At 38.0% G+C, this 26,453-nt stretch overlaps 2 protein-coding genes and 1 non-coding gene across 3 annotated transcripts; 1 reads left to right on the plus strand and 2 right to left on the minus strand.

Moving 5' to 3' along the window:
• Nucleotides 1-8,264: 8,264 nt before the first annotated feature.
• On the plus strand, nt 8,265-9,571 carry LOC149379227 (CASP-like protein 4C2). The gene is made up of 3 exons (XM_089602427.1): nt 8,265-8,660; nt 8,742-8,877; nt 8,972-9,571. Exons 1-3 carry the CDS (start codon nt 8,461-8,463, stop codon nt 9,194-9,196), a joined length of 561 nt encoding a protein of 186 aa, XP_089458553.1. The 5' UTR covers nt 8,265-8,460; the 3' UTR covers nt 9,197-9,571.
• A 3,181-nt stretch (nt 9,572-12,752) lies between these two features.
• On the minus strand, nt 12,753-12,827 carry TRNAR-CCG (transfer RNA arginine (anticodon CCG)). The gene has a single exon. It is a non-coding gene; the product is annotated as a tRNA-Arg (tRNA).
• Nucleotides 12,828-19,867: 7,040 nt separating this feature from the next.
• On the minus strand, nt 19,868-20,308 carry LOC149379229 (uncharacterized). Its single transcript, XM_089603974.1, has one exon. The coding sequence runs from the start codon at nt 20,306-20,308 to the stop codon at nt 19,868-19,870; it is 441 nt and encodes a 146-aa protein (XP_089460100.1).
• Nucleotides 20,309-26,453: the final 6,145 nt, after the last annotated feature.

The raw sequence follows: 26,453 nt of genomic DNA on the forward strand, positions 1-26,453 counted from the left end.
CAAACTGTTAATGCACAATGATTCTTTGTGCATTATCCCACAGACTCTTTGGTATAATTAGCTCACCAAACTACATTGACAACGTATCAGTAGTAAATAACTGTAAATAAAAGTTAAATATCTAGATATCACATTCCAAATCGCTTTTTTTTTATATATATATAAAAAATTACCTTTTAAATTCTTGGTGTATTTCCAGAACTTGATCCTTTTTCCTTTTGCGATCTTACATGTTTTCGTGTCACGACAGTGGTGTCCCGTGTAATTATATTCATAGTTAAATCATGTCAATAATTGTAAATATTAGTTTTAGATTCTAACATTTTAAGTAAATATTTCACAACCAACTCGAAAAATGTTTTGAACTAACATACCAAGTATACTACATTTTTCTCTTCAGTTGTGGTTTTTTTATAGTGATTTATTTTATACCACTGCAGTCTTGGTTTTGATCATCGTATTGAAACCTATTCATCCCAAACAAACATTAGTACGATTTGTACATGTAAATACCAATTCAATTCACAATACTTTGGTTGAAAATGTACATGCATATAGGGACAGAAATGAAAACAACAAAGTAACAAATATTCACGAAGCTCATTCAATCTTTCTTTTTAAAAAATTATAAAACTGATTTACACATGTTCTCACATTTACACAAACTTATTTCACATTCATTGAAAAAAAATTTACTAGTCCTAAAATTTTTCATATTCAAACTGTATTACACACCAATTTTTACACAAAATAATAAAAAAACTAAAGGCAGTCAGCTATAAGCACTTACCTATTACCTCTCAAATCAGATTTACAAAAAAAAAAAAAAAAAAAAAACACACACACACACACACAAAATTTGCTCAATATGTAAATACTAGTAAATACCGATTCAATTTACCGTACATTTTTTTTAAATGTTAAAAATACCTCAAATTAGCGTCCGGAAATGAAAACAAACGACAACAAATATCCACGAAACTCAAATACTGTTGAGTGCGTATTTTACGTACGAATCCGCTCTCATTTGACTTGGATTTAGCGCGTTCTCAAGTGTTTTTGATGGTTTTAGTGTGGTTATAGTGAATTTCAGGTCAACATGGATGAAAAGTAACTGTCGGGTCACATATCGATGGAATGGAAGTAAAAGCGATGAATTTGGAGTCAAAATGAAGAAAATGAAGATTTGGAGTCTGGTGCGCAAGACCTCGCGGCGCGACCTCAGCGATCAAGAATTCTCGCGCCGCGACCAGAAGACCTCGCGCCGCGACCCCTGCATTTTCACGAACACAAAAAGTTCCAGGAGCTTCTCGCGGTGCGCCTCGCGGTGATTGCGCGCCGCGACGATACGAAGAAGGAAGCATCGCGCCGCGAGACGACGAATCCTGACGAAAACAAAGTCGAATTTTGACTTAATCTCAGCCGTTGGATCGTTTTTTAAGGCCCAGATCAGTCCAAAATTGTACTTCGACCTAAACCACTATAAAACATAACTCAGCCTCTATTTTTAGGTTACGCTTTATTTTATTATTGTTTTGGAGAGCTTTTGCAACGGAGAGAAAGCTTATCAACGGAATTGACAAAATCCGATCATCCGGAACTCCATTAATAGTTTTTCTTCTTCCTTCTATTTATTTTCTGCTCTAATTTACTATTGTGTTCTTGATTTACTTTCTCGTTATAATCATGAGCTCTCGTCGTCATTCTATGCTAGTTTTATTGCTTTTAATCACTCTCCTTGTGTTGATCATGGTCATGAACACCGTTAGAGGCTAAGTCTTTAGCGGGGTTACGATGTAGTCGGGGTTAGATATAGCTTAGGGGTTTCGTTAGGGTTTGATTAGTTATTAACTGTTTCATGAATATGTTTGCTTGTGTGGAAGTATTCTTAATGCATTCTTTAGCTTGATCACCTTTAGAATTGTTTAATTAGAGTTTTTAGCTGCTCGAGAGAGAGTAAAAATTCGTGCCCTTTTTCACTCATCACATTGTTTTAGGTTGCTTGACGGCTTAGACGATTGTGTAATCGTTAGAATTCTCGCGTTTATTGCATGTGGTTGTTTTAATAGGATTAGAGGCCGAGATGATAAATAATCCGACAATTGCGTAGGTTCGCTAGTTCACTCGAGAGAGGCTAGGGAATATTATTGAGAGAATGAGATTAGCTTACATAGGAATAGTTGTGATTGTTCGTTCCCGAAACCCCGATGCTGTGTTACCTGGTGAAATCGTGACCCCGTAATTTTCTTTGCTTGTTATCTCGTGTTTGTTTCTCGTTTATTTTTTACGTTAATTCATTTGCTATTTTCATAATCACATCCATCAACAAATTTGTGAAATCAATTTGCTTTAGGTTGTTTAACGTCGCTATAGTAACTAGTCTCTGTGGGATCGATATCCGTTACTTACGTAACACTATTACTTGTTCGATACGTCCACTTGCGTGCTAGTCATAAAAATATCGCAACAAATACCACAATCACAAAAACTGATTTTACCAGATTCAAATTTCTCTAGTTCTAAACATTTTTTTCAGATTCCAACTGTTCTACACAACAATATTAACACAAATTCCAAATTTAAGTGGTCATAAACCCTCACCATGAACTCTTAAATCAGATTTACACAAAAACCCCAAATTTTCAAATTGTTCTAAACATTTGAAATAAATAATAATAGATTTAATGAAAATATGGATAAAACAATAATATTTTCTCCAGCGATTAACAAAAATGAAAGCGATTAACAATTCCACAATAAAAAATACCAATAACCCTAGATCATATTTTACCGATATACAAAACTACTAAGTTTAAAAAAAAATCGTTGCGAAAAAGAGAAAAAAAAATGATTACTTGTGTTGAATTTTCTCGGCGACTGAAAAATTCAAACGTCGATTTCTCCTATTTTCTAGTCGTCGACGAGTTCTTCTTCGTCTTCTACTTTCTCTCTTCTTCTTTTTCTTCTTTTTTTTTTAAATGAAAATGAAGTCGAGTGAGGCAATTGCGTGTGGTTATTGATTTAGTCCTCTTTAATTCCTCGATAAAGTTTGGGTGGGAATGATTTCCTGAGTATATTCATCAATTTGCGCCTGTAAATAAAAGGCAGTAGCTATTTACCTAAGATCGGGATTTTTATTATTATCGAAGGGGTCTAAAATATTAATTCGCCTAGACCCCTAATGCGTTTGGGTTGACCTTGGACATAGCAATAGTCAAAATTACAATTCGATAAAAATCTCATAAAATAATTTATGTGTTGATAATAATTTATGTGCGCGATATTCCTATCAATAATTTTTTTTTCTTTTCACAATTATATTGATTCTCGTATTTTTCCTTCACGTGCCTCCATTTGTTCTATGTCTTGGAAACCCATGGAGGGTGTAGCGATTAAGGAATCCGCTTTGGTTCTTACAACTAGGTCTTGACTTCCCATTTGAAAAATCAATCACTTCCTCTCAGTGTTATACTATTATCCCCATTTGGATGATGGACTCGTGCGCGCTAGTGCCAAACCTTTTTCCAACTTTGGGGGTTTGGTCGGTAGAAGTGCCCGAGTGGTCCTTGAATCTACGGATTGTCGCTCTAATAGTTGCACATTTGTTTATGCATAAACTATAATAAGAAACTCACTGCATTAAGAAGAAAAAAAACAATGTTACTAGAGATCTAACTATTCCGAGTGAAACAAGTTGCATCTTGAATCCCAAGAATGATATGAGCTAGGTCATGAAGTGTGCATAATGTGTCAAAATAAGCTTGTGATTAGTTGCGCGGAATCTTTCAGCAGTGGCTTATTTTGGGGGGACGAGTGCCTGATCGTGCCAGGCATTGGCTCAATGTCTGAATGCTGACTCGAGGCATAGGGCCAAGCGGCTTGAACGGATTTGAGTCTGAATGGGTTGGTTATGTGGTCGTCGGTTGATTCCTTGAATTTTATGGTGGTTTTTAATGTTTTTGTATCTGAGAGTCCATGCAATAACAATAACATTGATTTCGAGTGTAACACAGCTATAGTTAAAACTTCATCTTCGTGAAATTCTCCAAGTACTGGTTCTGACATTTGCCTTTCAGTAGCATAAAAACATTATTAAACATGCGTTCACATAAAAAAATTTGGTTTCAAAATTAACAATAACATATTAACGTAATCAGATAAACATGCATTCAAATTTTTTGACTAGTTCTAAACAATTTCATACGCAAACTGTCATTCAAATAAAAGATTAGGTTTCAAAATTATTTACACATCAATTCCAAGTTTAATCGGTTATAAACACTTATCCATTTATTCCTAATCTAGATTTACAAGAAATCCCCAAATTTTATAGTTTTATTTTTGTCATCATATCGGTTTTTAGGGTAAAAAATTTGAATCGGTACTTTGAACAATAGATAAAACAAAAATCTTCATTACTTTTTAACTAGGATAAGGATTGATTAACAAAAATATAGGTTTGATTAACAAAAAGAAATAAAAAAAAATGCCAATAACCTAATTCCTAGTTTATCGATATTCAAATCTTTTGAAAAAAATTTCCTTGAAAACAGAGTAAATACCGAAACCTAGATTATTGCTTACCTATGATGTTCTTCTCGGCGACTGAAGATGTTTGTCGTTCTTGAAACTCTGCTCGCCATAAAAAAAAACTCTGTCTCCAATCGCCTTCTTGTTTTTTTTTTTTTTTTGAAATGTAATGAAGTCGAAAGAGGTTTTGCGTGTGGTATTGATCTGTTCAATTAATGTCATCGATTTGCGTAATCTTTATCGATTGATTTGGTTATTTATTTTTTTAATTTAAAATTAAAACAAAATCGGTTTGGGCAGGAACGATATATATGAGTATTCTTGTTAAATTACGTTTGTAAATAAAACGCAGTGATTATTTACCTAAAATTACAAAACGTTACCTATTTAGCAATATCAAACGTTTAAATTGGCTATATTATTAATGGACCCTAATTTAAATGCTATGTATATATCTACTATTAGTTTATAATTATTTAAAATAATATTAATTTATATATGTAGCTTCAAATTAATTCAAATCTACCATTCCAAAAAAAAAGGCTGGCTATTCAAATATATAAAAGCCTAAATTTTTTAATATCGCCAAGGCCCCTAAATTACTTGAGCCGGCGCTACACACAAAGTCCCCGTTGCTGTCCTTGACGACCACCCCCACCGCAGGGCCAAAACTGCGGAAAGTTCCGTCAACCTTATTTTTATCAGTAAAACACGAAGTAAACTATATGAGTGGTGAGCTAAGCGTATCACCAGCGGCTTTACTCGCAATGATATTTGGCAACTCAAAGTAATCATATCATTGTGTCAAATTATTTGTGGTATAGGAGGCTAATAATGTTATTTTTCCAAAAAAAAAAAAATGAGATTTGATATTATGAAGACATAAGGTCTATTTATATATTTGATGTATATTTGAGTTTAAATTTTTCTTTTATTCAAATAGTTGTTTGTATTTCCATGGTGTGGTTAGTTTTATAGGTGAAAGTAGATGAACTTTCTATTGATTAGAAAGGCTCGGCCCCAAGTCAAACGATAAAAAGTGCGTTTAGGTACAAGCACAACTCATCGTGCTATTGTTAGTGATAAATAGTCATAAAAACAAGAAAGTTAGCTAAGAAAACGAGAGTAAATTCAAGCATAAAGATTACCAGTTCATATTCGTTCTTCGTTTCTATTTAGTTAGTGTTTTTTTAATTTCAAATCCAGCACATGAAGGCTGTGAATTTTTGCAATGTCTTCTCTTGATGAAATGCTTATCCAAGTATAATCTCTGGTAATTGGTAAATCACACACACATGCAAGTAAAAAATGTTTTTGTCGTCTTCTTTTTTTTTGGGCTCAAAATCGTCTTCTTTTAGTAATAGGATAAAGTGGAATATTACAACAAGTAATTATAATAAATAGAATTTATGATGAAAAACAAAAATAGAATTTATCTTTTTGAGAGTAAATTAGAAGGAAGAAGAAGGAAAAAGTGGGTTCTGTTGTTCTTGTTGAATAGATAAACACGGATAAAGAAAGGAAACAGTTATAAAGCTCCTCTATATACTATACGGCCCTAATGGCCTTTCCCATCAAAGAAACAGACAGAATGATGCAAAATTGAAAAGCTTTTTTTTTTTTTTTTTTTTTTTTACGTCCTTGTAAAACAAAGGGCGCTCTAACTTATTAACCTTTTTTAAACTTAGAATTGTGAAATAGCCAACGTTTTAATAATATTTGGTAATTAGCCAATCTTTCATGCAATAAGACATAATTACCCTTATTTTTTCCCCTAATTATTTATCAAAAATAAATTAAATGAAAATAATTTATTTATACCTAAATACTCTCTCTCTCTCTCTTTGTTACATTTTTATTCATAACATAGTTTAAAAAAAAAGCATCTCGCAGTTAATAGTCGGTAATAACTCTTAATAGGTTTCTACCATAAACTTATTAACAGTTATTACCGACTATTAGTTAAAGCAGAAACTTATTAACAGTTATTAACGATTATTAACTGCGGTTTTTATGTTTTTGACATTTGTTCATAACTAAAAAAAATGTGAAGAGAGAGAGAGAGAGAGAGAGAGAGAGATGTGACGAGAGAGAGTGTGAACATGAAAAATAGAGAGAGAGATAGAGAGATAACTGAGATCCTAATAATTACGGATTTTGAATAATAAATTAAATTTTATTAATTTCGAAAATAAATTATATTAACTAATTAATAAAGGTAAAAATGGTATAAACAATATGACACATAAGCAAAATAGCTATAAATCAAAAAAATTTGAAACGTATGACAGAATGAAATTCTTAAGTTTGAATTGGCTTAATCAGTTACAAAACTCTAAAACAAACTATTACGATCACAAGTCACAACCCTAACACTTTTCATTATTATTTAAAACTGCTCCACAAACGCAACAACCTAATGTGGCTCAAAACTGACACCACAAGTAAATTAATCACTGAATGCCGTCCCCAATTAATGTCTCTCTATGCTGCCCCAAAAATCTTATACACATAAAGCTCTTTTAAAGTAACAGGAATTAAATTAAAATAAAATAAAGAAGAGCAAATTAGTGGAAGCAAGAGGAGTGGGTAAGTGATAATTAATTGGGTTAGCTGCCCTACAAGGGTTTTAAATATATGCGATATCTAACTATATTTAATCGATATCTAAATTTTTGAAAAGTCTCGTTATGATATTTATATTTCAAGTTATGAATTTACAAAATAGGCTAAGTTTGTCTTAATTTAGTAAAATAACCAAAATGTGCAGTAATTTTATTTTTAAAAAAAAAAAAAATTTGACCCAAAGATTAATTTTTTTGAAAGTGATAAATCGCTTATAATAACCGTCAAAAAATTTAATCTTGGCTGTCAAAAAAAATTTGAAAACGTAAATTTAACAACTTTGCTGAAAAAGTTGAAACTTTGGTTATTTTCCTAATGAATAAGTTTCAAATAGCTATTTTGTACAATTTTTCCTTTATCATATAACTTCTAGTTTTAAAATATCGTCCACTTTTTATAAAATTAGTGAGTCGAATTGTTAAAATATCGTCCAAAATGAATCTTATTTTTTTTAAATAAAATTTTAAATTAATGTGAAATCTGTCTACTAATAGAGAGATAGACAAAACATATCTCTTTTTAATTTTTGAATTATTGTTAACAGAAATCATTTATAAAGCACATGTCATTATGCTAATATTTTCAAATCAAGTCTCATCTTCATAAAAAATATATATATAATATTTAGGAACTCAAATATGAACACTATTAATATCATTTGAAAACAAAATAGAATAAGTATTATTATATTTTTTATTTTGAAATATATATATACATTACTATTTTATAAGATATCCGTCGGTATCTCCATAAATTTTTAATCGGTATGTCGGTAGTGATATTTGAAATATTTATAAAATTTTCGTCGATGTTTTTATGGATAGTCAATATCTCAATAAAATCATACTATTTTCGGGTAACGGTATTTGAATCCTTGACTATGTAAACTAAAGTTGGATATGCACGCACGTATTCTTAGAGCGCGTGAAAGGTTAGCTCTAGATATCTCATTCTTGTTGTAAAGTAGAAAGAAAAAAAAATAAATAAAAGGATTTCACATTTGGAAAGACAGAAGTTAGAGAGCCAACTCTAAAAAGAAAGGGCCCACACATTTCCCCTCTTTTCTCATCTCACACACACACACACACACACACACACACACACACACACACACACACACACACACACAGAGTCTATATATGTAGTGTATAGATAATTAATTTGAATCCGACTAAAGTAGCGATTCTCATGGAAATCACGGCATCAGAGCTCGCCCGTGACTCCCACTCAATCTGCATCACCCCGATTTAAACCTCCTCGCCCTCTCATGATCGTCGTCCCGGTCTCGCCCTAGCTCCGACGACGATGCCGGCGCGTAACGGAGACACGCCGCCGGAGAATAGAGCCTTCCGATCGACGCTGTCGGCGCAGAAGCTCCGGCGATTCGGTTACCTCATCCTCGCCTTCCGTCTCGCCGCTTTCTGCTTCACCTTCGCCTCCGCGGCCTTCATGCTCACTAACTCCCGCGGCGATTCCCTCCGATGGCACCGCTTCGACGCCTTCAGGTTTCTTTTCCTCTCTCTCTCTCTCTCTCCAAACAGAAACCGGTTTCTCTCTTTTCTCCTCTAAGCTCTCGATTCTCTCAGGTTCGTGTTCGCTGCTAATACGATAGTGTCACTGTACTCTCTGTTCGAAATGGTGGCTTCGGTTTGGGAGTTCTCCAGAGGAGTCACTCTCTTCCCCGAAGTTCTTCAAGTCTGGTTCGATTTCGGCCATGACCAGGTTCGCTCATTCCTTTTTCTATTTTATGTTTTAATTTATTATTATTAAGATTAAATATGAAGAAAGGGGATTGAGAGGGGCGGTGATCGTGTAGGTGTTCGCGTACCTGCTGCTGAGTGCGGACTCGGCGGGGACGGCGCTGGCTGCGGTGATGAGGCGGGATATGGACACGTGTCGCGCATCGAGCGGGTTCTGTCTCCAGGCCGACATAGCGATAGCCCTCGGATTCGTCGGGTTTCTGTTCTTAGGGTTCTCCTCTCTTCTTTCGGGTTTTCGGGTCGCCTGTTTCATCATCAACGGTTCTCGTTTTCATCTTTAGATTATTTTTATTTATGTGAATTTATTTACCTACATAGATTTAACAAAAGGTATTAGAAGATTAATTTAAAGGGAAAAAAAAAGGTAGAGAGAATATATGTGTGCGTTAGGGTGTTCGATATTTCACTGTGTGCCCTTCTCAATGTCTATTATTGATATGTTTCTTATGAAAAAAAGGAGTTCTCACTTGATATTTATATGCGAGGGAGTGTGAGAGAGAGCTTAGAATTTAGAATTAGATTGTGTGTTTGTATGTATTCTTTGGGAATCGTATGCGAGTAGCTATCAGAAATTATAATTCTGTAATGATTTTGCAGAATAAACAATTAATTCTTTGTTGGTTGTAACTTGTATGTAGTTTCTTTCTTCACCTTGATTCTTGAGGGAAAATTCTATAAATAAAAAATATATAAAATGTCGTAACATATCCATAATTCTATATTCACATCGTCATGTCACCCAACTAGTTACTCTAATATTCTGTCATGATAATAATCGAGTGCGACCAAATCAATATGAAGAATCATGAGAAAGAAATGGATAAATAAATATCGAATTAGTAAGATGGATATTGGGGATATTTTTTTTAAGAGAACAAATTTTATTTACTCTTTTATTTTATTTTTATTTTATTTTTTTTTTCTGAATGGTTTAAGAATATGAAGTGCATATATTGAACAGGTATTTAAGGAAGCAAAACTCCTAAATTTGTAGTAAATCAGTGACAACAAAATAAATGTTCGGGGGGTCTTTGAACGTTACTTTGCCGATATCTTCGGGTCGAACGGCGCCACCGAAGATGAATTTCGATCGATCACAAGTGAAGATGTGGTCTCCTTATCGGGACCGCAGCGAGATATGACGGAGGAAGAGTTCTCGGAGGAGGAGGTGGATAAAGCTCTCTTCTCTATGGGACCCCGAAAGGCACCGGGCCCCGACGGTTTTCATGCCCTTTTCTTCCAAAAATTTTGGAACATCGTGGGGCCACGCGTCCGAGGAGAATGCTTGGAGATTTTGAATCGGGGGGCGAGTGCTAAAGATTGGAACGCGACAAACATCGTGCTCATCCCCAAGGTTAAAAACCCGACTAAGGTTAAGGACTTCCGGCCCATTAGCCTCTGCAACGTCCTCCTCAAGATCGTTACAAAAGTAGTGGCCAATAGAATCAAAGGAGTCCTCCCTCTTATCATCTCCGAGTCCCAAAGCGCCTTTGTACCGGGGAGGCTTATTACGGACAACGCAGCCATTGCATATGAGCTTCTTCACTCGATTAAGATGCGAACGAAAGGGAAAAAAAGGGTTTTGACACTCAAACTCGACATGAGCAAGGCGTACGATCGGGTGGAGTGGGGTTTTGTCATTGCCATGATGAAGAGGGTAGGGTTCGAGCCGAGAGTGGTGGGCATCGTCGCTGATTGTATTTCTTCCCCGACCTTCTCCGTTGTCATCAATGGGAAAATCGGAGGGCCGATTGTTCCGAAACGGGGCCTCCGCCAAGGTTGTCCTCTTTCCCCATATCTCTTCCTCTTATGTGCGGAGGGCCTATCCGCTCTCATCCGTGGTCAAGAACGGTTAGGTCTCCTAAGGGAGTTCGCTTGTAGACCCGCGGCGCCGTCGGTTTCTCATCTCCTTTTCGCGGACGATATGGGAAAACTCCTCCTTGCAGCGATGGGTGGAGAAGACTGGAACACTCCCCTTCCCGGAGATTTGTTTTCACGCACTGGAGAGTCTCCCGGAGGACAGTCTCGCCCTCTTTTGCGGGTTGATCTGGGCGGCGTGGTCGGACAGAAATCTCCGCTTGTTTGAACACTACGCCAAGGCTCCAGAGGCTTGGGTCAGCGAGGTTGCTTGTTGGCTCCAAAGTTTTAAGGCTGCTACCAGGAACATGGAGGTTCAACGCGCCACCAGCCGTGTGAAACAAACGCAATGGATTAGGCCTGAGCCGGGGGAATTCAAGCTTAATGTCGACGCTGCGTGGGATGCGAGAACGGGTCGTGTGGCTGTGGGGGGCGTGGTGAGAAACCACCTAGGACAGGTGGTTAGCGTCATGGCCTCGGCATTCGAAAGTGTGGACTCTGCCCTAACGGCTGAGTGCAAAGCTATACGGTGTGGGCTTCTCTTTGTTCAGGAGCGGGGCTGGCGTATCTCGCCGGTCGAATCTGATTGTCTCCGGGCCGCTCAACTGATGCTGGGGCTCATCTCAGCGGCCTCCAAGGCCCGATCATTGCTGATATTTTAGCTCTGGCTAGAGGAATGGCCTATCCCGAAACCTGCCGGTGGGTGCCAAGGGTGTATAATAGGGTGGCTAACTGTGTAGCTCATACCCACCTGAACTCCTCAGAGTTAGAATTTTGGTCTGATACCTGCCCTGCGTGGCTTGAAAATTGTATCAATCAGGATGTTCATTCCCTGAACTTGGTTTAATGAAATCTCATTTTCCCTCAAAAAAAAAAAAAAACCATTGGAAGGCTACAAGCTAAAATGTTATTTTATCAAGCCACATTAAAACAATTTTATAACTAGCACCAACTACACAAAATCAAAGCCCTTTTTCCAGTATTCTTAACACACTGTTACCGAGTTCTAGACTGATCACCACAACCATACATAATCCATTTTGGGACCATACGCTTTGCAATTATTTTTTTTCGGGGTTTCAAAAACAGCAAGTTAGACGAGAGGGACTGAAGATCGGGGCTTTTGTTGGCGATAATTATTAAGGCCCGTGTTCTTCCTGAGCCCCAATGATCATAAAAATCGTGTGGACCAGAGAGGATAGCGGGTCTTTCTCCTCTGAGCCGAGTTACCCAAGCAGTTAAAGGTCTCGCTTCAAAGGCAAAGGCAAAGGTCCGAGTTGTGCTGAGGTGAAGAAAAGGAATGCTGGCAATGATAACTAATGTTTGAGAGGTCAATGTGTTGCAGAATGAATTCATTCAACACATCTTCATCGACTCGGTTTGCTGCAGCATAATGGAGAGAGAGAGAGAGAGAGAGCATTGCTCGTTGGGTCTAAGTTGGGACCGCATCAGCGTATTGCATGGATGAAGCTATAGAAGATGTGCAATGATCAAATGATCATATCTTCTTGATGCTTCAAGGGGCTCCGATCCTCGCCGAAGTTGAAGCTGCAATCATCAGAGCTTTAGAATTATCGAAAACCGATAGAAAATCCAGTTAGAATGCTATCTAATCTGATAGGGGCTATCAAGTTATCGAAGATTTTGAACTCGCATCCATGTTTTCATATTTCTTGGATAAATGGGCGTGTTCCTCTTTTTTTTCTTCTTTTCTTTTTAACAGGGGGTATGATTCAGAAACTCGCTATATGCACTGAGATTTTCGTTTGAATGAAGTTAATCGCTTTAGCAACAACAAAGAAATAAATAAATCACTATTCTAGCTACGAATACTCCAGTCCTTTTTTTAAGTTCCCTTTAATCAAGCGGAAATAAAACACTAAAGTGTAAAGTTAGTTAAAGAGTGGGAACAAATAGAAGAAGAAGAAGAAGAAGAAAAAAAATTGGTTGACATTCAAAAGTGAGTGCACAAAATTACGATGATCGCAGTGGGATTTGAACCCACGACCTTTAGATTCGGAATCTAACACGATATCCACTTCGCTATGCCCAACTTCGATTGATGATGACAAACAAACCCCAAAACGTAAAATTAAAATCAATATGAAGAAAAAGAAATTGTCAACGAAATCGAAAGAAGGTGAAGAAATAAAAAATAGTTAAGACTTCATGAGAGGGATCAAGTACCTTGTGGGTTGATCACAAACAAAAAGAAAAACAAAAACCTAATGACCAAATCTTGATGCCAAAGAGTCCTGAAAAACAACAAATGTTAATGACTTTTAGGCCCCGCGAGCTTTACGCCCCTTATTATTAGTGGGCTGGGTTAATAAAAATTATTGAATTCACAAAAATACCCCTCATGTTCTACACTAATTCCATATATCTAAAAGTATGATTATGACCAACATCGCTATCATCTCATTTTGTTACAAGTTACATCGATCAAATTGTTACTAGTGCAGCTTGGTTTTAAACCATGGATAAAATAAAGTGAAAAATCAATCTTAAATAAATAAAAACATAGACTATCATATTTTACAAAATTAGTATATGCCATTTATTTGCTACATAGTTTTGAATTTTAGATCGATTAGTATAAATCAATTAGAAAACTCCTATAAATTATAATAATGAGAAAATTACCATTATAAAATAATGCACTAGCTGTTAAAACGTAATAAATTAAATGATCAAATAAGTTGGACTTGTAGTTCCTAGCATAGGTTAATTAGTAATTCTACACCACTTTTAAAGTGGTTGTGGGTTCAATCCAAAAAAAAAAAAATTGGGCTACTCGATTTTACATGTGTAGCAATCTGTACAACGGTACAAAGCAATTGGTCGTTCGTTTCGAAAACTCAAAAGAAATCGATAGAGATACATAAACCAACCGTACCCAAAACCAATATCAATCAGATTACCTCGAAGTGTAAGTCCTTCCTTTGGCAAGCTTCTAATGGTTGAATTCCTACCATGGAAAACCTTCCCAGTCATGGTGTCCCCGTATCCACTAATTGCGAGCTTTACCATAACTCGGTTGAAACTATTTACCACGCTCTTTGGGGGTGTGACACTCTCTGCTAATGTGGATGCTAATATATACCAACCAGCGGGGATTCATATTGCTTCGGCGTGCTGAACAATCGAAGCTTCCTACGGCCCTGAGGTAGTGGAAGCTTTTGCTATCCTGTTCGTGCTTCGCCAATGTCGCCAATTGGGCTTTTCTCATATCATTCTCGAATCAGACTGCAAAGGCATAGTCAACAAACTTCAGCGGCATATCTCATACGACACTTCAGCGGTGATATTTTGTTTCGTCCTCGCGATTTTAAGCAAGACACATCACATAGTCTTGCTAAATTTGGTATTCTTTCTTGTATGAACAAAGTATGGTGGCCCGACATTCCTACGTGTATCCGGACCATCGACGAAGCAGAGTCTATATTTTAATGAGATGAATGTGGCACTATTTTCTCTCTTGAGATTTTCCCAATGAGTTTGCCCTAAAGAAGTTTAACGAGGCCAATAAATAGATCGAATGTTAATCGTTCATCAAATTATACTAATTAACTTTGAAAAAAATTCACAATTCACTACTCTTTAATTCGCTTCTCTTCTTTTGTACGCAATCCAATCACTATCTTTCTGGTGCATGAACTATTTGAGAATAACAAGTCTCATCGCCTAAAACAAAAGGCATTCATTTACAATAATGCAGACTTCTAAGACAACCGAGAGAATCTCTTTAATTAAACCATCTTATTCGAGTCAGGTTTCTACAAAGTAGACAAGTTACACGTTTTAAAGCCTGCGAGGTGAATATGCTGACGCTTATTGTTATACAACAGAGGAAAGTTTAAATATTTAATCAAGAATTTCACTTTCCGACATACAATGGTCTTTTCGGGTGACGTTGTTGAGCTTCTTATAGTCCATGCAAATTCGGAGCCCGGTCACCGTGCGGGTGGAGATAAGCTCATTGTTTTCGTTCTTGACCACCATCATTCCACCCTTCTTTGGGACACATTGCACCGGACTCACTCACTTGCTATCAGAGATGGGATAAATCACGCCGGCGTCTAGCCACTTGAGAATCTCCTTTCTCATCACCTCTTTCATGGCCGGATTGAGTCATCGTTGATGCTCGACCGAGAGACGGTGATCGTCCTAAAAAATAATGCGTTGAATGCAAAAGGAAGGGCTGATTCCCTTGATGTCAGAGAACGTCCACCCAATCGCCGCCTTTGTTAAGAATATTGCTCACTGAAGATAAATGATTATTGAATTCGATAAGAAGAACATTGTAGCATTCATGATTAGTAGGTTGAATTATGATATTAATATATAGAATCAATAACAACTATCCCCCTAGCCTCCGTATTAAACTGGATTACATGATGGGCATCTAAGTTCGGACGGTATGCTAAAACATGGTCGATGATTGATACACGCCTGGGAAGCTATATCTAAAATCATGTATGTGGAACACTAAGTGAAGGCTGATCACTTAGGGGGAGCATTCTACACTTTTGGTAAATGTAAGACCTGGACAGACCTAGCCTGAGATGTGACGTTTAAGCACCGTTACGACACACTAGCCGAGGTCACTATGATGGTCACAGTGAGACTTAATCTAAGTTATGAAGTGTTCATGGAATTCTAGGTCTTGCTACTTAGTTCTTTGATTCATCAGGTTAAAGGGTAATTGAGGTTGCATAAACAGATGTTTTGGGAACTCGGGACTTGATCGTAGAAGGGAAGTGTTTCACAGATACGGAATCCAGCATTCCTGAAAGAAGGTAAATGTTCTCTCACCTAAGGGTTGATTCCAGAACCGATAGATTGCCGACACTCTCGAAGTAAGTAACGTTCGAGAAAATCTTTCGCGGAGGAAGCAACAATGCTTAGGGCTTATATGTATGAGAAAGGTATAACGAAATAATTGACATTTTCTCGATACGGGTTGAACCTGGAGGATCTTGATCACGTACTTGTTGGAATTGATCTAGGGTTAAGAAAAAGATTAACGCTTCGAGCAAGCGCCGGAATTTAAAAAATTTCTTTAAAACAAGTAAAACGATTTTACTAACCTAGACAAAGAGCAAGTACATATAAATTAAAAACTATTATGAGCATAAATGTTTACTAACTTTTTAGAAGCTTGAACGTTGAGAAACCTTCGGAAGGTTGAAACGTTCGTCTCCCCTTGCAGCACGTCTCTCTTCTTTCCTCGGGAACTCGAGCAACCACGAAAGTTTCTATCACTAAATCACTCTAGAAAGAAAAGAATTAGTGTGTGGGCACTTTTAAACACGATGACACAAGAACAAGTCTTTGAGCCGAAGAGCTAAAACACTAGGTCAAATATGGACCTAGGTGCCAAAACAAAAACGAAAGAAAACTAGAGAGAGAATGAGGGAGGGGCGGCCAAGCTAGAGAGAGAAACTCTCAAATCTCTAAAACTTGGGATGAATGAAATGAGAAGAATAAGACATCTATTTATAGGGGAGTGATTACCTTCAACAAGGTAGTTTTCTCTTCTATAGAATATCACATATTCATGAGCAAAATTTGCTACTTACCCCATAGAGTCACATGGCCAAGGAGCTTCTAGAAAGCCCTTGGATTTGTTTCCTTTTATGTTTTCTTCTCCCTTGACTTGTCTTGGCCGATTCCATCACCTTCCTCTTAGAGGAAATTTGTTTCCTCTTTTTCTTTTGGCAAGTATCTTGATACATTTATGCACAAAATAATCTCCCTTTATCTCATTTGGGTTGGGCGGCCAAGAAGGCCTTCTAGAAGGTGTTTCTAGATTTTCTTCACTTGTTCATGACAACATAAGAAAAGCCCATTAAGAATTTTTCAAGTAAAATTCTATGAAATGAAATTATTCCACAAGGCCCAATGAACTTATCATGGCCGAGCATCAATATGTCATCATATGACATTGTCAAAAAGTTTATTGACATTCATTTTATCTTATGTCCAAAAAGACAAAAAAAAAATACCATTTTGACTATTTTCGTAAAACTTGTCTCGTTCTTGTTTTGACTTAGCTTCTAGTTTAACTATTCCTACTCGATATGATTTGTGATAGTGACCTCATGGATCCAAATGAACAAAGCTTGAGCTAAAACACTTGGACTAAAAAATTCATAAACTTTTTCCAAGTTTAGCTTAATGTTAACTGACTCCACTAAATAGTTAACACTGAAAATCTCTCGGTTCAAATGAATTTATTTTCTACTAAAAAATTCAACCTAATTTTAATGAGTGGATCCACTGAATATTATCTATGTTTACCCTTCATGAATATCATCAGCTAGTCGGGATTTACAAAATTACCAGTTTACCCTTCTAGCTGTTATTTTCTCAACTCCTTTGTCGCTTGTGAATAAGTTAGAAACATTGTATTGACGAGGAGCTAACAAGTCACATTGTTTCATCCAAAAGAGTCAAGGCTCAATTTGGACACTGTCCAGTTCATTTATTCACATTCCAAGGAACAAGGCATGAGGTGATACACATTGCGTTTCAGCAATCTTGTACATGAATTCCATATCTATGAGAACTTCACAAAGTTACTCATGACATCTTCACAACTTAGTACTTCACCAATAGGTCATGTTTAGAATCACATAGTGAGTCCGAACTCTGACTTTCTCAAATGAGAATACGTAAGTTGTGAAATGGCATGTCTCATTACAGGATTAAGGTAAGCATGATGCAATTCATACTTAGTGACTTCGAGACATACGAGGTTAAATGGTTTGTTCTTATCTTGTCTCTAGAAGTGCACTGGTCAATTCAGTACCTTCGGAAGATACCTAGAAGAACTATAGAGTCTCCAACTCTCAATGTCCCATAACCAGACATCATAGATTCTTCTAACAATCGTACTGAGGTCAATAGTCCTTTGACTCTTAGATTGCGAATATATCGTTTTAAGAAAACCATGAAGAGTTTGTTCATGCAAATCTACATTTGTCTCTTCATGTGTTGTTTGGTTTGTTTATGGACTAAAGACTAAGGTTTTATCATAAAGCTTCACACAAAGAATAATGAATGAACGTTTCAAATTTTTATTAATGAATAAGCAATTAAAGCAAGAGTTTTCGTTAGACTTTATTATATAAAATGTACAACAGTAAAGACTACAACTCTTCTTGTGGACACCATTGACAACAGTACTGATTATATCAGTGGACACTCGTCACGATGAATAAATATAATTCTAGTATTAAATGAGAGTTCAGTCTTTGCTTACACAGTGGAATATTGACTAAGATTAGACAAATCGATCGAAAAAAGAGAAATGACTTTTTTCATCTTTTTTATCGGATTTGTTAAGCTTGAAATACTAGGTCCATAGTCCTCGATTCGGCTTCAATAAAGACGAATAGGAACTTTCTAATAATAATGTTTTTATTATAATCTCACATGTTGTAATATGATTAGCAACATACATTCGGAAATTTGTTTATTTATCGAATTAACTATTTATAGTGGAATTAATTATTTGTTGTTGGATCAAGTAAATAATTAATTGAATTTTGAATTGGGCCTTATGGGCATTGCAAAATTCAAAATTCTTTGGCCCATGGAGAAGCGATTAATTTGTCCATACCACAGTGGGTATATTGGGAAAATGTCCAAAAATGAAATCATTTGCTCATGAGCACATGAAATTCGAAATACCCATAGTGGGTATATTGGGAAAACGCTCAATTTTTCTCTTTCATGATTTAAATAAAGAGAGAATAATATTTAAAAAGAAATAAAATATTTGCCTTTATTCTCTCTATATTTAAATTCTTAATATCTAGGAGATAATATTAGATTTGATATTATTTCACTATTTAAAAGGGAATAAGATATTGCCTTTTTAAATAGATTCCTTATTTAAAGGAATATATTATGGAATAATATATCCTAGATTATGATCTAAGGGTTGAGGGAGAAAGTAAGAATTTAAATAAAGATTTAACGGTTGATCGTTAATTGGCGACTAGGGTTTCCTAAAACCTCTCCACTCCACTACTATAAATAGGGGTTCAAGGAAAGGGAAAATTCAACCTAATCACTCTAGAAATTTCATCCACCTCCTCTTTGTGGTGGCCGAAATATTTTCTCTTTCCCTCTCCTCGGAATTCCGTGATTCCAATCCCATAAACACGGTGAGATCTGAAACACCATTGTTTCGAGATCGAAGTGAGATACAGAAAGCTGCCCACTCAGTTGTCCTATTTTTCTCGGAGATTACGTTTCGGAAGACTGCGCTGTCATTATCGACGAATCGAAGCTGATCTGGAAGTCCTCTTCATCGAAGAACGCTCAAGAACGAAGACGGGACTGACAAGGCTTGAAAAATTCGGTTCTTGAGCCCAACCCGTAAGTCTCATCGAACCTTTATTCTTATCAGTTGCTTGATTGCTTCTCCAACTTTATAGCACAAACTCGTAATCTTGTTTTAAATATAATCAATATTAATTAGCTTAAGTAGCTTAATTAATTCTTCTGCATGATTATATATAAAGGTTTAATTCCCAACAGCCTTGTGCTCGCGTAGTACTGCTAGAAGGCTCTCATCCTCCGCCTTGTTGAGATGATATGAGATGATCACTGGGAGAGTGAATTCGACGCCAAGGTAAGCGTATCAGAGGTGAGCCGGCAACTCCTTGAGTTCTAGAATGGGTGGTTTTTGGATGGATGGTGGAATTCGAGCTTGACTCTCTCCCAAACTTTCGAAGGATTTTCTCCGGAATGACTCAGATGCATCCATGTATTTTGTGTGAGTCTCCCAAACTTTCGAAGGATTTTCTCCGTAATGACTCAGATGCATCCATGTATTTTGTGTGACCTATTGCTTCACTTTCAACAAACTCATTAGTAAAATTGAATGAGTTCTAGAGACATACCTCGAGTGGGTTCTCGGATCGAATAGAGAAGTCAGAGATGATGTAGTTGCACATGTCGATCCGGAACACGTCATCGCTAGTTCTTGGGTACTTCATGGTGTTGAAGACATTGAAGATAACCTCCTCATCTTGTACCCTTAGCTTTAGCTCTCCCTTTCGGACATCTATGAGAGCTCATACGGTCGCAAGGAATGGCCTCCCGAGGATGATTGGAATGTATCGGTCCTCTTCCATATCAAGCACCACGAAGTCGGCGGGAAAGATGAATTTTTTTAATTTGACGAGAAGATCCTCTATCACTCCTTGTAGGTACTTGATGGATTGGTCCACCATTTGAAGCGTGATCCTCATTGGCTTCACATCTCTGATGCCGAGTTTCCAGAAGATGGAGTATGGCATCAAGTTGATGCTTGCCCCCAAGTCACACAATGCCCTCTCAAAGAAAGTATCTACAATCGCACACGGCACAATGAAGCTCCCCGTATCCTTCATCTTTTGCGGCAGTTTCCGTTGAATGCTGGCACTACACTCTTTGGTGAGGGTGATTGTGCTACCATCCTCGATCTTTCGCTTGTTGGAGAGGATGTCCTTCAGAAATTTTGCATAAACCGGCATTTACTCAAGGGCGTCGGCAAACGGGATGTTGATCCGGAGTTGCTTGAACACATCGAGGAATTTTCCGAACTGCCTATCGAGCTTCTCATCCTTGAGTCGTTGAGGAAACAGCAGCTTCGGATCCACGATCGGGGGCCGACATGGAAGTGGTGCGATCGATGTAGATGGCTTGTCCTCGTCCACCTTCCATTTCTTCTTGTCCATGTTGTCGATCACGTTTCCACTTCGGAGGGTGATGGCGTTGACTTGTGACCTCGGACTAATGTCGGTGTTGCTTGGGAGAGTGCCTTGGGGCCGAGTTTGCAAGGCGGTGGAGAGTTGTCCCATTTGCGTCTCGAGATTTCAAATTTGAGCCGATTGACTCTGTAGCACGGTCCGAGTCTCTGTCATGAACGCATTGCTTGTTATGGCCATTTATGCTATGAGGTCCTCCAGATTGGACTTTTGCTCTTGAGCTCTGTGAGGAGGTTGATACAGAGGCGGGCGGGGTTGAGCCGGAGGAGGCGCCGGTTGCGCGACCAACGTCCAACCGACGCTTGTCTGGTTGACACATCTTGATAAATATGGGGTCATCATTTTCGGCGTGTTGTTGTTCGGAGGTTGCCGCCATGTAAGGTTCGGGTGGTTTTTCCTCGCGCCCGTGTTGTAGTTGTTGTAGTTTTGGTACGTCGGACGGTTGTTGTTGTTGACGTAATTTACTAATTGGCCATTGTCCTCTTGCGCGTACTCGTCGCTAGAATGAAGGCCGGCACACTAGAAGCATGGCTCGGGTGGATGGGCTTGGATAGCATGAACTGTAACTTTCTGCTCGTGGAGTGTTTTAGTGAGGTTGGCCACCTGTGCCGCGAGGGCTTTCATCAGCTCCATCTCGGGCGTGACTGGCTCGCGCTTCTGAATCCTTCGCTCAGAAGGGCATTGGTCATTGTTGTACGCGAGCTCCTCGAGGATGGCATGAGCTTCGTCCTTGGTCTTTTGGAAGAAGGATCCTACCACGGCGGTGTGATGAGGGTGCACGACGAAGGAGAGAGGCCGCCGTAGAAGATTTACGTCATCATCCACCCTTGGATGTCGTGGTTAGGACACTTTCGCCCCAGCTCCTTGAAGCGTCCCCAAGCTTCAAATAAAGATTATCCATCGAACTGTGAGAACGAATGGATTTCGTTTTGCCGCTTATGCATCTTCTCGAATTGGAGCCAGGATGGAGCGAGTTGAGCCAAGTTTTGGCTCGATCCCGCAGAGAGAACGAGAAGAGGCGGAGGCGGATTGCTTCGTCAGAGACGTTGTGGAGCTTAAACGTGTTACTGATCTCGAAAAGTTGGTGAAATTATCTTGTGGGTCTTCGGTATTTGATCCCGAAAATTGGGATTGTTGCACCATATGGATCACGCCGGTCTTGATTTTGAAATTCTGATTACCCGCAAGGACCGGGAGAATGATGGCCGGTTGCGTGGCATAGGCCGGAGGTGACCCGTATTGGAATAGGGTCTTAGGCTCCTTGGCATTGTTCATGTTTCCTTCCATTGCTCATTCCTTTGATTCTTTTCGATTTTTTCTGCAAAAAAAATTTATCTCGGAGTTGATTGGAACGAGAGTTGATGACCCATCTTTTCGCACACACCTTCAAAAGAAAGAAAGTGACACAAAAAGTTAGAAAACAAATTTAAGGAATTAAATAGCAAGAGCAAGTAAATTCAATCGCTATTGTAGACTAGTCCCCGACAACGGCGCCAAAAACTTATTGTGAAATAATCCACGCACGCAAGCGTACGTGTGTCGCTCAAGTAACATAGAATGTAAATTCGAGTATCGTACCCACAGACACTAGAGAAACATCGATTTCCTAAAACTTGATGCCAATTAAATCCAAGTAAAATTGAGAAGATGTTTGTAACAAGAGTAGTAACAGAATTAAAGCAGAGAATTAAATACGAGTTATGCAAGAAAAAGAAAGTAGGGGTCACGACTTCACCGGAGCTCCTATAAACGCTAATCTCACTCTGTCAAAAATATTCACTAGCCTCTCTCTAGTGATCTAGCAAACCTATGCAATTGACGGATTAATATCCTCTCGGCTTCTAATGCTATTAAAACAATCATACGCAATAAAACAAGAGTTCAATTATTACATAAATTACCTAGATTTTCTAACCTAGGATCAACTATGAAGCCATGAATAAAAGCACGATTATCGATACTCTCTCGAGTAATAAACAATCCCATATAATAGTTCTAATGGTGATCAAGCACTAGAAAGAATTAAGCATGATTCATGACAAGCAATTTAATAAATGGAGGACACAAGCATAATCTAACCTAACAAAAACCATATTTCCATTGTCAACCCTAGCTACATCGTAACCCCATAAGAATCTAGCCGCTAATGGAACCCATGATAATCACAACGCAAAGCAAAATAATTAAAAGCAACAAGATGAACATAGAAAGCAAAAAGAAATTCATATTGAATTTTAAACGATGTTCAACAAGATTTAAGGTAACAATAAAATAAAAGTAAAACGATGTCCAACGAAGAATGCTCTCTCTCTTAGAAAGCCTAAAAAACAACCTAAAAGCAATAAGGAAATTAAAAGTAAAAGCAAAAGTGTGGTTCTAGGTTACAAGAGTGGTTTATATAGGAATCATGGTGATTTTCGAAGCTCAAATGAGCTTTGAATTTAGTTGATTCGGCCCAAAATCTTCAAAAACATAAAGTAGTTACGTCAAAATCGAAGATGCTCGCGCTGCGCGGAATGAAGCTTGCGACGTGAGGAAGTTTGCTGGAGGAGGTCGCGGCGCGAGGAAGTTTGCTAGAGGAGGTCGCGGCACGAGGAAGTCTGCTGGAGAAGTTCCGCAAAAAGCCGAAAGAAGGTCGTGGCGCGAGGAATGATGGTTGCGGCGCGATGAGCTCAAGAATTTGTCTTCTAATTCTTCTTTGCTTCGTTTTGACTCGTTTTTCGTTATAAAAGCTTTTGGTTTTCATCAAATACTCTGTGGCTCTCAAATAACATCATTTTCCTTAAATATGTTGTTGCAAAAGCTTACAATAACCATTAAAAACACTTAAGGACTAGCTCGATTTAGGTCAAATGAGGGCGGATTCGCACGCAAAATACGCGTTCATCAAATCACTGATCTCACACGATCCATTTTTCCATTGTACACGATCCCGATCCAATTTTTTCCTAAAACAAACGACGAAGCTTTCAAAAAGCTCATCCAGATTGAATCTGATTCCAACTCTGTTCAGATTCAGAGCAACCAGTCTGTGGTGGCTCTCATATTCCTCCGATAAGTTCTCTGGCAATCTGTTCTTAAGACGAAGCGGGGGTGTTGGACAAGGAATCCGACGATAGATCGAGGAATTGCGCTTGATTTCGACTACACTGCGATGAGTTTGACGACGATCGTTCGCCTTCTGAGAGCGAAGACATCACAAAGATATCACAGTCGTGGAAGAGAACTCCGACGGTGGTTCCTCCGTCAGCTTGCCTGTCAAAGCCGGGGATTAGTCGGAATGTCGGTGGTCTTCCGTTCTGTCTGAGTCCTCTCGTTTGCGCTAGTCCTAACCATCACTAGATCTTCGTCTTCTCAAGCCAAGAGTAAAAGTTACGGGAGTCACATCCTAGTCTTCTTTCTAAAACACTAACGCGCACAAAAATGAAACATTAACTCTTTCGGGATTTATCTCGAGATGCTCTCTTGTGATAGCGTAGGTGTATCCTCTGTGTGCTATAGAGTACCCAAACCTTAATCAAACGGTTGTCGGTGGTACCCACAAGTCAATGACTTGTGTTTGGCAGGCCAAGAGGTCTGTATGGCGCAGAGTACTTAAATCTGGGGAAGACCCGATGATAACTGGAAGCCGCCTCAAGCAAACAGATAATAATGAGCAGTTGTCTAGAGCGAACCCATTCAGCATTGAGCATTCGCCTCGAGTGAGCTCACTGCCGTCGTAAGGCGATACACTAGCGCCGACGTCAAATGAAGACGGTACCACTTATGGATCCCAGACAGTTTATAAACACCCAAGCTACCATAAGACCGTTGCTCACGGTCTGAGGCCAGCTTGTTGTTATTTTGAAGATTGTAGCAAGAAATGTGTACAACTTTGCAGGGCGGAAAGTAAATAGTAGAGTGTGGCCACGCCTAGTCTTGCTCTAGAGCTAGCTTTAGATCTTTAGTTCATCTATAGCTTAGTTCTGCATCCTTATGTGCTTGTTTGCACGTCACATGGCATTAATTGTTACTCCTGCTTATTGAGTCATTCGACTCATAGCTTTATGACATTTGGTAATGTAGAGAAATGAAAAGCTCTAATGCAATATAAGCGTAGAAGATCGAGACCAGACGCATATTCCTTGACCTATGGGCTAATGGGGTCTCACAACCCGAGAGTTAGTCTATTTTGTAACGTTTTGTAAATCTCGTTACCGAATGTATATTTACATGGGTCGCTATACGAGTCTAAATTTTAATTAAAAACGGAAAATTTATCCGAACTTTTGAAACTACTTTTAAGTTTATTACCTTCCGCTATACAGTGACCGATTTATTTTGAAAAAGAAAAGTCGGGCGGTGGCTCCTCTGTCGACTCGCCGATCAAAGCCGGGGATGAGTTGGAGCGTTGGTGGTCTCACGTTCTGTCTGAGTCCTCCCGTTTGCGCTAGCCCTAACCGTCACTAGATCTTCGTCTTCTCAAGCAAAAAGTAGAAGTTACAAGAGTCACATCCCAAGTCTTCTTCCTAAAACACTAATGAGCACAAAATGGAAACATTAACTCTTTCGGGGTTTAACCCGAGGTGCTCTATTATGATATCGTAGGTGTATATTATGCGTGCTACAGAGTACCCAAACCTTAATCAAACGGTTGTCGATGGTACCCACAAGTCAATGACATGTGTTTGACTTTTGTTCGAGGACCAACTTGTTACTGGTGACAAAGTTGATGGACCAAAAATATCATTTTTCCTAACTTTTAATAGTTGTACCGGCTATTAACTGAAAAAAGAACTTATTACTAGTTATTATAGACTATTAATTACGGTTTTAATGTTTTTGACTTATGTACATGGTTAAAAAATGTGACGGAAAACGAGAGAGAAAGAGAGAGAGAGAGAGAGAGAGAGAGAGAGAGAGAGAGAGAGAGAGAGATAGATAAGTAAGATCATAATAATTAGAGATTTTGAATAATAAATTGAATTTTTTTTTATTTCGAAACAAATTTTAATTAACTCAATAATAAGAGTAATAATAATATAAATCATGTGTCACCATGTTGGCTATTTATTTAATATTTTTTAATCTTTAGGTCTAATAAAATTTTCAATTTTAATGTGATCTAATTGGTGATCAAACTTATATAAATATAAAGAGCCTAATCTTCTTAATTAATATATAAAATCCCAATCCTTAAAAAAAAGTGAAATTTGTTGTAACTAGCCAAGTTTGTCATTCTTATTGGAGGAATAGCCCAAGTTTCATTTTATTAAGCAAATAGCCCATATTTTCGGCTCAGAACATAACGCCCTTGGTAAATTCGCGAATAGGTTAATTTAATTAACCTACTGGAGTGAGTTAGGTTAATTAATTAACTTATTTGTTGAATATTAGTTTAGGTTTTGATTTTTTTGTGAGTAAAGTTAATTTACTAAATGATTGAATTCGGAATTAGGTTAATTAATTGAATGCTTTGAATATCAATTGACTTAAGTTATGATTTTTGTAAATTTTTTGTGAATTTCAAATCATTCACGAATCAGTTAATTAATTAACGTAACTCACTACAGTAGGTTAATTAATTAACCGATTCGCGAATTGTTTCTTCTTCTCCACCTCCGGTGAACCCGAGGTTAGGGTTAGGTTTAGGGCTTTCCTTCGCTGTCGACTTCTGAGACCTCAGGTTACCTCCAGTGAACCCGAGGTTAGGGTTAGGTTTAGGGCTTTCCTTCGCTGTCGACTTCTGAGACCTCAGGTTCGATCGTGAAAGCAAGACAGTGTAGGAGCCAAACCCTCCGCGCCATCTCCGAGAACGATTGGAAGAGCTCGGACGACTCGAGGCCGTCGCCGGAGAAATCTCCTGCGGGGACGAGCGTACCTGCGAGGACGAGCGTACGGACATCGAAACGGTACAACGACGTCATAGCCA

The sequence above is a fragment of the Urtica dioica genome, chromosome 12, assembly GCF_054948205.1.
Source record: "Urtica dioica subsp. dioica isolate 48M chromosome 12, U.dioica_male_clone48M_v1_H2, whole genome shotgun sequence".
Lineage (NCBI taxonomy): Eukaryota > Viridiplantae > Streptophyta > Magnoliopsida > Rosales > Urticaceae > Urtica > Urtica dioica.